Raw genomic sequence first — 11,682 nt, 5'->3', positions numbered from 1 at the left:
GACCTCCGCACTTCAGTCAATCTGGGAATGTAGTGGATTATCCTCGCAATGCTTCGTTTATCTCAGGACAAGGCGGTGAGTCGGAGTGGGACAGGCTGGCAGAAGTCACGGGTAATGGTTCGACTGGGGAAAAAAGTTCGATCAAAGTTGCCCGCGGGGCTTTTATCTAGGTCTTTCTCCTTGCATTTACCGAAATTTAGATCTTTCCCTAGCATGACTCTACGCCTTTTGTTCTGAATATACATCTTATTGACCCTAACCCCTATATTTTCCAGCTGCTGTCCGCAGCTGAACCCGAATCTAATTGAACCCTGTTCTTTTCGTGACCGTTTCCAGTCACTTTGAGCCTTCGACACCATGGCCACCAATTCGATCAAGCTTCTGACTGGTAACAGTCACCCTGAACTTGCAAATCTTGTTGCTGCTCGGTATGCGCTTCCACGGCGAAGATTTACCTTGCGGTGCGGTGACTGACAGCGTTTCTTCATGGCAGGCTCGGCATCGAGTTGACCAAGATCATGGTCCTGCAGTATTCGAATTCGGAAACAAGTGTCACAATTGGTGAAAGTGTACGAGACGAGGATGGTACTGTCTCCCACTCCTGTTGTCCGGTGGTACAGGCGATGGTATCGGGACATTGAATTAACCTGCTCCTTTTTGCTCCCTGCAGTGTTCATCTTGCAGTCCACGAAACCCAACGATATCAATGACGGATTGATGGAGCTTCTTATCATGATCAACGCTTGCAAGACTGCCTCGGCCCGTCGCATCACTGCTGTCATCCCCAACTTCCCCTACGCGCGTCAAGATAAGAAAGACAAGAGCCGTGCGCCGATCACCGCGAAACTGATGGCGAACATGCTCCAAACCGCTGGCTGCAACCATGTCATTACAATGGATCTCCACGCCAGTCAGATCCAGGGTTTCTTCAATGTCCCTGTTGATAACCTGTATGCCGAGCCTAGCATGTTGAAGTGGATCCGGGAACACTTGGATGTGAAGAACTGCGTCATCGTCAGTCCCGATGCCGGTGGTGCAAAGCGGTAAGCAAGATTGTTTTACTTGAGTTTGCGATCGTGAAGGTATTGACTGTGTCCTCGATAGTGCTACGGGAATTGCGGACCGTCTTGACCTGCAATTCGCTCTCATTCACAAGGAACGTCCTCGTCCCAACGAGGTCTCTCGCATGGTTCTCGTCGGAAATGTCAAAGACAAGATTGCGATCATTGTCGACGACATGGCTGATACATGTGGTACTCTTGTCAAGGCCGCTGACACTGTCATGCAGCACGGTGCGAAGGAAGTCAACGCCATTGTCGTACACGGCATTCTCTCCGGCAATGCCATTGAGAACATCAACAACAGTTGCTTAAACCGTCTCGTCGTGACCAACACAGTGCCCCACAAGGAGAAGAAGGAGATGTGCGACAAGATTGACACCATTGATATCAGCCCTACGTTGGCGGAGGCTTGCAGACGCACACACAATGGTGAATCTGTCAGTTTCCTGTTCTCGCACGCTGTCGCGTAGAATTGGGCAGAATCGGGGAATTTGGAAGTCATTGGAGAGATATTCCAGTCATTTTAAATATGACGGGTCGAAGGTGGCTTCTTGTTCCTGACTGCTCTGTTCTATCACTGCATTTGCGTTTTCTTCTACGGAAGTTGTCAATCAGCTTGCTCTGTTTTTGTCGAGCTTTGTAGGGCATGTTAGCCTCGGTTTTGCTCGTTTCTTTTCCTATTTATAACATGAATACTGGACATGATGCATGAGACACAAGAGAATGGATGGAGGGAAAAGTAGGCACTTTGCTTCTGAGTTTGAAATCTATACCTTTGTACATATATGGAGTATTGAATGGCTGCCGGGTGCACTTTTGATTGCTTTGATGTCTAATTGATATTTACACGGCAGCACCGAGGATATGGAGTTTTGTTGCTTGGGACTAATGGCTAACCAGATGGGTACCTATTTTGGATAAGAATTTCTTCCAGTAATGCTTGGATGCTTAGCCTAGGACCCATGCAATGTAATTGTGGCCGCGTGGTTAGCCGAGGCTCTTCCATGATTACGAGACCAGAATTGTGGTATGAAGCTGGAAAAAAGAATCAGATTGCGATGGGAATACAGACATTCTAGGAGAAAAACCAGAGAAAGAAAGAGCTTCGTTTCATTCAGGTAAGCAGTGCTAAGCAACCCGCGGAACCATTACCATGCCATGCTGAGTGATGAGAATGGGGGAAAAAGGAACGACCTTTGTCGATGGTTGAGAAGAGGCAACCCAAGCAAGTAGGAACAAGAACTCTTTAACATTTTTTCCCATTCACTCCGTGAAATTGAATTCTTAGAATTGAGTTTCAGTTTTGCACACCAAAGTGGCCCGGTTCCGCAGACGCTCTTCCCCCAAGGGCCTTCTTTTTCACTTGGGTCGCCCCTGCGTTGAACTCAAAACCCCTCTTCCCTAGCCATAATAGACGTAACCCGACCATTAACCCCCGGAGAAAAAACATTTACTTTCTCATCGAAGACGCTCTCCGCTTGCGGAGCTCGTCACGCTTGGCCTTCTCCTCGTGGACACGGGTGGCGAGAAGCTTGGCGTAGTCGTTACTGTTTGGTATGTTAGCGAGAGCAGATTCCCGCTGAGCGTTGGGGCTGAAGGAAATAGGGTGGAGCTTACGCAGCCTCCTTGGCAGCCTCAGCGCGACGGCGCTTGATGGCAATCCTGTGACGCTTGCGCTGGAGGCGCTGGGGAGTAACCAGACGCTGGATCTTGGGGGCCTTGGTGTAGTCGGGCTTGCCCTCACGGGTGACGGTACGACGGATGACGAACTTGCGGACATCGTCCTTCTTGTCGAGACCGAAGAAGCGGCGGATCTTGGTGGCACGCTTGGGACCGAGTCTCTTGGGGACAACGGTGTCGGTGAGACCGGGGAGCTCACCCTCACCCTGCTTGACGATGCTCAGGGCAAGGACGGCGAGGTCGAAGTTGGTGATGGCTGTAATGACAAGTGTCAACTACGCGTTTCCTTCTCTCTCGGTGTATTTCATTGTAGGACGGTTCGAGACATACCACCACGGACACTCTTGCGCTTTCTCTCACCAGTGCGGCGGGGGCGGTAGCAGCTGCAATGACTCGTCAGCGACGCATTCTTTGGACACATTTCGATATTGGCCGGTGCGTAATTACCTGTGGCCGTCGGAAAGCAGGAGTCTGGTACGAGTGGGAAGGAGAACTGGTGATATCGGTGAGTTTTCTGCCTTGTCTCTGATATGAGACCTGCGGTCGTTACGTACCACCCTGCTTCATGGGGAAACCTAGAGTTATAGAGTCAGCAAACTGAATCCTCCCGTCGCTATTTCATAACTGCTTGCTTGCGGACAAGCAAAATTCTCGAATCGTACCTTGCTTGTCGTTACCACCGGTAATCTTGAAGATGTAACCCTTGAATTCATCACCGAGGGAGTCGCCGGGAATCTAGTGAGAAAAATAGCCCGAATCAGTCTTCTGTTCTCCATTCGATATCCAATTCTCTTCCGGCTGAAAAAAGTTCTCTTGTTGTGGTTTCGAGGCGCCGGATACGTAAAGCAAAATAGATCTGGGGGTGTGCTAACTTCGGTTCCCATGCGCTTCTCCATGAAGGGACGAAGCTTGCGCTCATCGTCAACCTCGATGATTTTCTGCGACCCATTGGCCGGGTAGGAGATGTTGAGCTTCATCTTGACGGGTGTGCGCGGTCAAGACGGAGGCGCGGGTTTGTCGACAGGTCGAGGAGGTTCAGGTCGTCGGGGGTTCGTTCTTCGTGGGATTTTTTGCTGTGGTGTAGCGAGATTTCCCTGTGTGGGCGGCTGACTAAGGAGCACTAGCCGAGTCGGGTACAGCGCCTCGGTAGGGCTTCTTATGTCAGCCCCTCCCATTTCTAACCTAATCTTTTCGTCTTCGTAGAAGGGATCAATCTTATTGAAAGAATAATCAGAATGGCTCTTTGGCCCATTAATGAATTAATCACTTCCATCTCCTATCCCGTGTCTCAGCTTTTAGTTGGTGATCCGAAAATTACGTATTGTGGTCGCAGCTTTACAGACAGTGTTTGATTCCTTAGGCATCCATACAAAGTTGTGGATAGTTTCACCTATTGACTGATATCTACGAAACAAACAATATAGATATAGGGCATGAAGTCTCATTCTCCGGGAAGATGGATTGTCTGCCATGGTCCTGGGGCTTAAATTGAACCATCTCGAATGAACCAATGGCTCGTATGTCGAAGGTCTGTTGAACCTTGGAATGGCCAATCCCAGATGGTAGCCATAGACATTGAACAAGCTGCACTAGGTGTTTAGCGATGGGAATATTATTACATCTGCTCTCCCTGACTATATAATAATATAGCCCTGCTTTTGTCGCACGAACCAATTTTAATCTCGGGCTCTGTCCTGTTGTGCATATTGTCAATGGACGCTTATGTAGCAATATCAGACTAAGATTGTGCCATCATAAACGTACATAGGTCAATGAGTTCTGGATTTTAGCCATATCCAACAGAACTTGAAAGCGCTAAACTGATAGATTTTGGCGCCTAAAGTGGCATTAGCACTGAGTGCATCCCATGTTCATCACAGATACTTGAAGGAAGATTTATGCTCCTCAGACCACAACAGCATGCATACCATCTTAACTCGACCACTGTATTTATTAGAGAATTATATTGTAGACAGAGAACGAACCTCAAAACGGATCTGATCCTCTTCCTACGTGGTATACATATCGACGATCTAACAAGAATATGACCCCCCTTCGGATAAATGCGAGATGGGAAAAATATATCCAGCGGAGACAGCCGAAGCGCAAGAATAACGGAACCAGAAACATACCTAAGTGCTTAGCGACTTGGTGGCGCAGTACGCAAACCCCGTCATCGTCATTTTTTCCGCATCCATGAAATCTTTCTCGCAGAGGAAGATAAAAATTGAGGCTGAGGTGACTTGAATCCCTGGCCATTATCGGTATTTCATAAGTTTGAAGATATGGCAAATGCATCACTGTCTACACATCGGACCTGCAGAAAGGAGTTCGTGAGTGCACGCGACAGGTTACTACTACTGTAACAACTGCCGCGCGGCCAGTCTGCACTGTATCCATCGTCCAACTATGTCCACCCGCGTTGGATGATTGGATCTAACCAGACTTTATCTACTCAAGTAACCATCCAAATTACACCTGCTTAGGCGTCCAGCGGTTGTGATCAAATAAAATTGATGGTGTCATAATCAAATTTCGTTTCCTACTAGACAGCGTCCCGCTCATCCCTTTTCCTTCGTTGTATATCGCGATCGCCTATCTTTTATCCTTCAGAAATATTATCCACCCCCCACTTGGCTAACTCCGAACTTGCTAATTATTGCACGCTAAATTCTCCTGTCATGCTCTTCAGTCCCAGAACAGCACGGTACTGCCGGAAAGAAGAATAATAATATCGGTCCCTATCCTCATCTTCCTTGCCCTTTTCCCTGGACCGTCGTCTCAGTATATAACAATCTACTCCGTATTCCCGAGTCAATTGACGCCAGTCCGCTTGTCAACGGAGGGAGTAGCGCATCCATCATAGGGGACCTGTCTCCCATTACGCCACCCAGTCTCGGCATCTCCCGTCTCGTTGTTACTCCCGATCGTCCTGGGTGTCTTTCAGGAGGCAGAACAAAGAGAACCGCCGATCGACGAACCTTGTGATTACACTGGTGTCGGTTTCGGCCTCGACGGTTGATTGCGATGAGACTCTTCAACAGATTCTACGCCTTGTGCGCCTTGGCTGTATGTAGCATTCTGGTGTCAGCATTGTTCCTCGCCTCGCAGCACCATTATCGCCGAGTAGTTCCGCCCCATTTGGCGGCTACGGAGTTCCACGCTGCGGGCTCGTTTGATCGGAGATTGGTTGTCTTTGGTGATTCGTGGAGCGACAACAATGCAGGCGAGATTCAGGGGTCGGTATGGACTGAATGGCTGTGCTCAATGGTGAGGGATATCCTGGCCAAGTTCAACCGGAGAGGCTATGTTGTGGTGTGCTAATAATGAGACTCAGTTCTCCTGTCACCATGAAAACATGGCGCAAACAGCAAAATCTCTAAGAGGAAATTACATTGGCTCCGTTGTGGATAACGAGGAGCTCTCGGGCACAATGCTCAATCTGTACAAGGCACCCCTGGCGGATTTCAAGGCGCAAGTGAAACAATGGACGACGGCCGAGACAGCAGCCCTGCAGTCCTTGTCCGACGAGGGGATCGCGTCTCGCCAAAATAATACGATTATTGTTGTCTCGTTTGGAGTCTGGGACCTGTGGAACATGATCGGAAAGAGCTACGAAGATTCGACTAGTATGGTTGATCATAGCATCCAGGTGATCATGGACCAGCTCAATGTGCTCTCTCAGCGCTGGGTCATAAATGACCTCAAAGTCATTCTCACGCTGACACCGGATGTGACTTTCCTTCCGGCATTTAGGCCGACAGCAGCCGAACAGCGCGTCAGCCGCCACAAAGACACGGTCAAGCTGACGGAATATTGGAATCGCAAACTGCGTGATGCCGCGGAACAATGGGATCAAGGCGTGATCTACCTGTTCGACACCAACGCATTTATGGCAGACCTTATCAAAGACTGGCAGCTGTTCGCTGCCGGGGTGGAGGAATCCAACGGGCTTGGGAAAAATCAAGATCCGGGTTGGGAGAACGTCGAAGACGCATGCGTCCAGACTGGCCAGCAATGGGTAATGGTCACCAAGGAGAAACAATGTGAAAATCCGGACAAGTACCTTTTCTGGTGAGTTCCAGACCTAGCGGCGCCCCGTGTAACCGATTTAGCTGGATACTGACGTTATCTTCAGGAACGAAATGCATCTCGGTCCATCGGCTCATCGTCTCATGGGGACTGAAGTGTTCCATGGAATAGAAGAGATGTGGCTCCGGTAAAGCTAGGTAGATGGCGTTTTCTCCGAATCGCAGCGCGATGGAACCCTCGACAACTTGACGTAATGACTGCCAGGACGTGCAGTGTAGAAGCCAAGACATTGGTTACTCCATACAACAAACGCCTTGCAGCGGTCGATGGCGGCAAGCAAGGCAAGGCACGGCAGAGATCGATCTTACATTAGCGGACTCCCGGCCAGAAGCTATACTCCTTGCGGCTACATGGGGGTTCGATGAAGACCAAGTCCGGAATGGGTTTTCTTTCTTTGACGGGGCCAAAAGATAGAGTCCCTCCGATTCTCGACAAAGCATCATGGTCGAGACCGAATGTTCTGGTCAAGGTGGTATGTCTCATGCGGAAAGAGCTGGCTTGTGCTCCACCCGGTTCGATGTGCAACATTGATTGTGGGGTGGATCATCGATCATAATTTGGCAGGGGCCAGCAACATGACTGTGTCTGTATCATAGTCAAGGGGAACATGCTCTCCTTTATTCGTGTTAGTGGAATAAACCGTGCCGCCAACCTATGAGAAATGAAAATCATTACAGGCGTGTCGAGCTTCTCGTCTAGGTCCCCTGATTTGGTAATAATTATTAGTGCGCAGTACGGAGCACTTCGTAGGTAAGTGGGCTAAGGGGTCGAGTGGAGGATCGATCTCTCATCTTCTTTTCTTTTCTTTTCTGTTCTTTTCTTTAATCGATATTTCCTTGTTCCCCTTCCGTAAGGACCTTCAGGTATGATGCTAGTTATGAGAACAAAGGGGCCCAGTTGTCTTAGCGTTAGGTGGGGGAGCACGGGGGAAGCGATAAGGGGGCAGCAAATGAACAACTCCCAGCAAAGCAAAGGTACCTTAGGACTTAGCTACGTCGGGTAATCAGTAAGCTTGCTGGATTAAGGTTAGCGGACAGGCTAAAGGGCCAGACCAGGGTGACTTTCCCGTGACTTAGGCAGACGTCACTGGTCACAAATTGCAGCCAATCGTCGTCTGTGCGGCCGTCTTTGGTGATTGGCTCGGGGACTCTCCTACGGCACGCCGCATGCGTCGACAAAGACAAAGAAAAGAAAAGCTCAGACCAAACATTGGAACAACATTATGGCGATGACCAGTTGAAAGAATAATGAAGTAAAGTAAAGTGACTACTGAAATTTAGGGAATGACATGGCGACAGCAGAACGAGGAGAGTGGCCGAGTCTGAACTGGTAGGCTGTCTTTCTTGACGTCTCCAAAAAGGTACAAGTAGTACTGGACTGTCGCGCTCGAGGTACCAGCCTGAGGTTGCTTCTATTGTGTGATGATGTAGGGAGTATCCCAGCCATACGTAGGTACTGTACAATCGCCCCAGCCTGATCGCTACCTGACCAAACCAGAACCACAGTTCCTTTGTTACCTGCTCATCCACCTATCTGTTGGATCATGGTGCCAGGCCCATCATGTTCCATCCGTTTGATCCCAGAGACAGTGTGTCCAGTGGGGGGAGGGAGCAATCCGAGGGGATATGTGTCATTCATCCAAAGACAAAGAACGTGGTTCGTAGGGTCAAGGTAGATCCAACACCAACAGGGGCCGCGCTCTCAATAGACCCAATGATGGATTTAAAACAAAGCAATTTGGAAATAGCGCCAATCCTGGCTTTTATCAAATCGTATTCTCTCCCTCGGTTGGCTTTCTTTAATAGAAAACTCCATTTCATTGTCAAAGAAGGGGGGAAAAAAAGTAAAGAAGAATTCAAGAGAAATGTGACAGAACAAAGACAAGGGTCTCCAAAGAAAAGAAATCAACCATATCGGGAGTCAAGCAAATCACAAGTGACAGCCTGACAGGCATCAAGGTCTAAATAAAACTAGGGCCAGCGAATTACGAGGGTTCTCTTGTCTTTCTTTAACCTTATATCTCTAATTCTTTCTTTCATGCTTGCTTGCTTGCTTGCTTTCTTTCTCTCGTTCAGGCTTTCTTCTTGTTCCCTGTCCTGTCCTGGGCTTTTCTACCAGCATCGCCTCCTGCGCCTTGTCATCTATCCATCTAATGTCCTATTCTCTCCGCCGAGCACCGCGACCTATTCCTGCCCATCACAAGGCGGTTTCGCTCCTTGCCGCTTTATTAAATGTCTTACGATCGAGTCCTTCCCAAACCTCCTGCTTTGCTCTATGACACTCCTCAAGTCCCGATTCCAAGACGGTCCAGTAGCCTCCTCGAGCACAAGATCATGAACGACGAGCCAACTACCAAAGTTTCAGTGGTAGACCATCCTGTGGAAGGTGGTTCGTGCAGGTACACTGCCGACGTACCAGCAACTGGGCTGCCTCAGGTGCATCTCTCTTTGAATCGGACGAAGCTCGCCCTAGGCAAGATCGCCTCCGATTCTCCTATCGAGTCTCCCAAGCTTGCAGCACCAGTGCTCACCAAGGACATGCCCGTGCGAGAGCGCTCCTCTCAATCGGAGAGATCCTCCTCTTCCAGTCCTGTGAAGTCAACTGCGTCAAAGGAGTCAGTCATGCAATTCTGTCTCTGTCAACCGGATCCCAAGATCCCCCGGCCAAGGAACGGTAAGGCCTTATCCGTTGTTAAGTATGGCCACAAACTGACAGAAAGTACTTTAGCTTTTATCCTGTATCGGCAACATTACCAAGCCGCAGTTGTGGCTCAGAATCCAGGGCTTGCGAACCCGGATATCTCTAAGATCATTGGAGAGCAATGGAGGAAGCTCCCTCAAGAAACCAAGGATGAATGGAAGGCTCTTGCTGAGGTATGCAGCCTAGACCTCGATTTCTTTTTGTTTGTTCACTTTCGTTCTTGCTGACCTTCATTGGCAGGAAGAAAAAGCTCGTCATCAGCAGCAGTACCCTGAATACCGGTACCAGCCCCGCCGCTATGGCCGAGATGGCAATTCGCGTCCGACCGGTTCTGGCATTAGCCACAGCCCTCCGGGCTCCGCAGTCTGCAACCGATGCGGTGGGCGAGTGATGACCCCACCTGTGTCGCCAGAGGCCCCTTTCACGCCCAGTGTATCTGCTAATGCAGCATCGCCACATCCTGATATGAATATGGTTATGGCTCGAAGTTATCAACGCCGGGCTAGAGATTCTGACAGACAACCGAATCCCATCCGAGTAGATAATCATGGCGATTCTTGTCCTCCTCGTCAAATACCATGGGAAGAGGCTGGTTGCCGATCCCCAGACTCGAAGCGTCGCCGGTTCAACTCGCAGGTATCGTTGAAACCAAATGTTCGTCAGGACCGAAGCCCCGAGTCCTCATATCCAATGTCTCCTTATACCCCCCGTACGGATGCACCCAACGCTCGGACTTTGCATCAAATGATCCATCCTTCGAGAACGGCTCGATTTAGCAGAGATCATCCACCGCATGATCCAAGTCTGAAGCTCCCACCGCTACAGACCACAGTGCCTCTTCCCGGCTCCGTGACACCTATCACTCCGTTCCCGCATGATGGCTCAAGTCTTGAGGCCACGGTCATGACGATCCCCTTTCTCAACAAAATCAAAGTTCTCGCCAAGATATCCCCGCCACTCATCCCGTCCTTCCGCGACAATTCTATCCCGCGGCGAGGAGCCGTGATTGCTGTTGACGGCCAAGATCCTGCACAAGTGAAAGCAGTGGTCGATTATCTCAACGCTGTTTTCCAGAAGGAAGGAAAATACAAACCCCGTGTGTTCGAAGGCCCCGAGGTCCGCTCGCGGGAGAGTTACTCTGCAGCTGGACAGATGGGCGATGCCACCGTCGATTATCTCAACACCATTTCGGTATGGCATCGCATTTCAGATGACATTGTGAGCTTCGTGAAGCCAGCGCGGGAGCCCTCAGAATCAAAGCCGGATGATGATGACTCCGCCTCTGAGATTTCTCCCAAAACCATCATCCCCAAAACGGCTGATCTGAAAATAAGCTCTCCAGCTCAAACGAGCGAGAACAGTTCGGAATCAGCCTCGTCGCTTTCCGGCTCTGGTCTCTCAACAGTTCCCATTGCACTCGTCCCTCGCTACCAACTCACTAACGCAGATGCATTTGCGTGTTCTGTGCCGATCAACGACTCGTACGCTCCTTTGGATCACTGGCAGTGGATGGCATCTCTCTGGCGAGCGTGCGTTGGGCCGGACATCACTGTCTACATCCGGGATTGCGAGAAAGACGAGCTGGATCGCTACGGGGGCAACCCGGTCGAGGTCCGTCTGCAAGATGCACGCACTGTGGTGGTGCGTCGACTAGCCGGCTCCCAGAAGGAGCTGGAAGAAAAAGCTTTGAAGCGTGTTGGTTTTGAGATTGAGGATTTCCTCACTCAGTAAGACTTTTCTGCTCAGATTCTCCTTTCTATTTAGCAGGATCATCGAATTGCGCGGAGGCGGCTTTTTGCTTTTAGTTCAACATAAGCATCATCCCATTTTCGGAGGCTCTCGTTTGTTTTATCTGGCCTGTTGTTCTTTGTTGATATATATTGTCATTTTGGTTGACAATTATGGCGTTTGGTGAACTTAACACCTATTCCTTCTTCATTTCATCTAACCTGTTATCAGATATGAGAGTATATTAATCATCTAAGTAGGCTGAATCTTAATGCGATTAATATGACAATGTTCGTGAAGCCAACTCTTTCTGTTGCTGTTTGAAGTTCAGTTTGCATAAGTCACGTGGATCTGGTAACACAACTAATATAACTTAAAAGAGAAGTCCGAGAGCGGTGAAAGGCATGAACCAATGGCGTTC

The 11,682-nt window shown here is 49.5% G+C and overlaps 4 protein-coding genes across 4 annotated transcripts; 3 read left to right on the top strand and 1 right to left on the bottom strand.

Moving 5' to 3' along the window:
* Window positions 1–357: 357 nt before the first annotated feature.
* Window positions 358–1,531, top strand: Aspvir_007344 (ribose-phosphate diphosphokinase; the record flags this gene model as incomplete). Its single annotated transcript, XM_043270526.1, has 4 exons — window positions 358–428; window positions 494–585; window positions 671–1,043; window positions 1,105–1,531. The coding sequence occupies 4 exons, from the start codon at window positions 358–360 to the stop codon at window positions 1,529–1,531; spliced, it is 963 nt and encodes a 320-aa protein (XP_043126461.1).
* A 980-nt stretch (window positions 1,532–2,511) lies between these two features.
* Aspvir_007343 (40S ribosomal protein eS6) lies at window positions 2,512–3,718 on the bottom strand (the record flags this gene model as incomplete). The annotated part of the gene is made up of 7 exons (XM_043270525.1): window positions 2,512–2,608; window positions 2,679–2,997; window positions 3,072–3,124; window positions 3,189–3,234; window positions 3,296–3,316; window positions 3,404–3,476; window positions 3,614–3,718. The coding sequence occupies 7 exons, from the start codon at window positions 3,716–3,718 to the stop codon at window positions 2,512–2,514; spliced, it is 714 nt and encodes a 237-aa protein (XP_043126460.1).
* Window positions 3,719–5,768: 2,050 nt separating this feature from the next.
* Window positions 5,769–6,964, top strand: Aspvir_007342 (uncharacterized protein; the record flags this gene model as incomplete). Its single annotated transcript, XM_043270524.1, has 3 exons — window positions 5,769–6,011; window positions 6,079–6,815; window positions 6,880–6,964. 3 exons carry the CDS (start codon window positions 5,769–5,771, stop codon window positions 6,962–6,964), a joined length of 1,065 nt encoding a protein of 354 aa, XP_043126459.1.
* A 2,100-nt stretch (window positions 6,965–9,064) lies between these two features.
* Window positions 9,065–11,264, top strand: Aspvir_007341 (putative HMG box transcriptional regulator; the record flags this gene model as incomplete). Its single annotated transcript, XM_043270523.1, has 3 exons — window positions 9,065–9,506; window positions 9,561–9,706; window positions 9,774–11,264. The coding sequence occupies 3 exons, from the start codon at window positions 9,065–9,067 to the stop codon at window positions 11,262–11,264; spliced, it is 2,079 nt and encodes a 692-aa protein (XP_043126458.1).
* Between the last annotated feature and the right edge of the window lie 418 nt (window positions 11,265–11,682).

The sequence above is a fragment of the Aspergillus viridinutans genome, assembly GCF_018404265.1.
Source record: "Aspergillus viridinutans IFM 47045 DNA, scaffold_5, whole genome shotgun sequence".
Taxonomy (NCBI): Eukaryota; Fungi; Ascomycota; class Eurotiomycetes; order Eurotiales; family Aspergillaceae; genus Aspergillus; species Aspergillus viridinutans.
The sequence above is the reverse complement of the archived record's forward strand: the minus strand, read 5'-3'. Positions and strand labels throughout refer to the sequence as shown.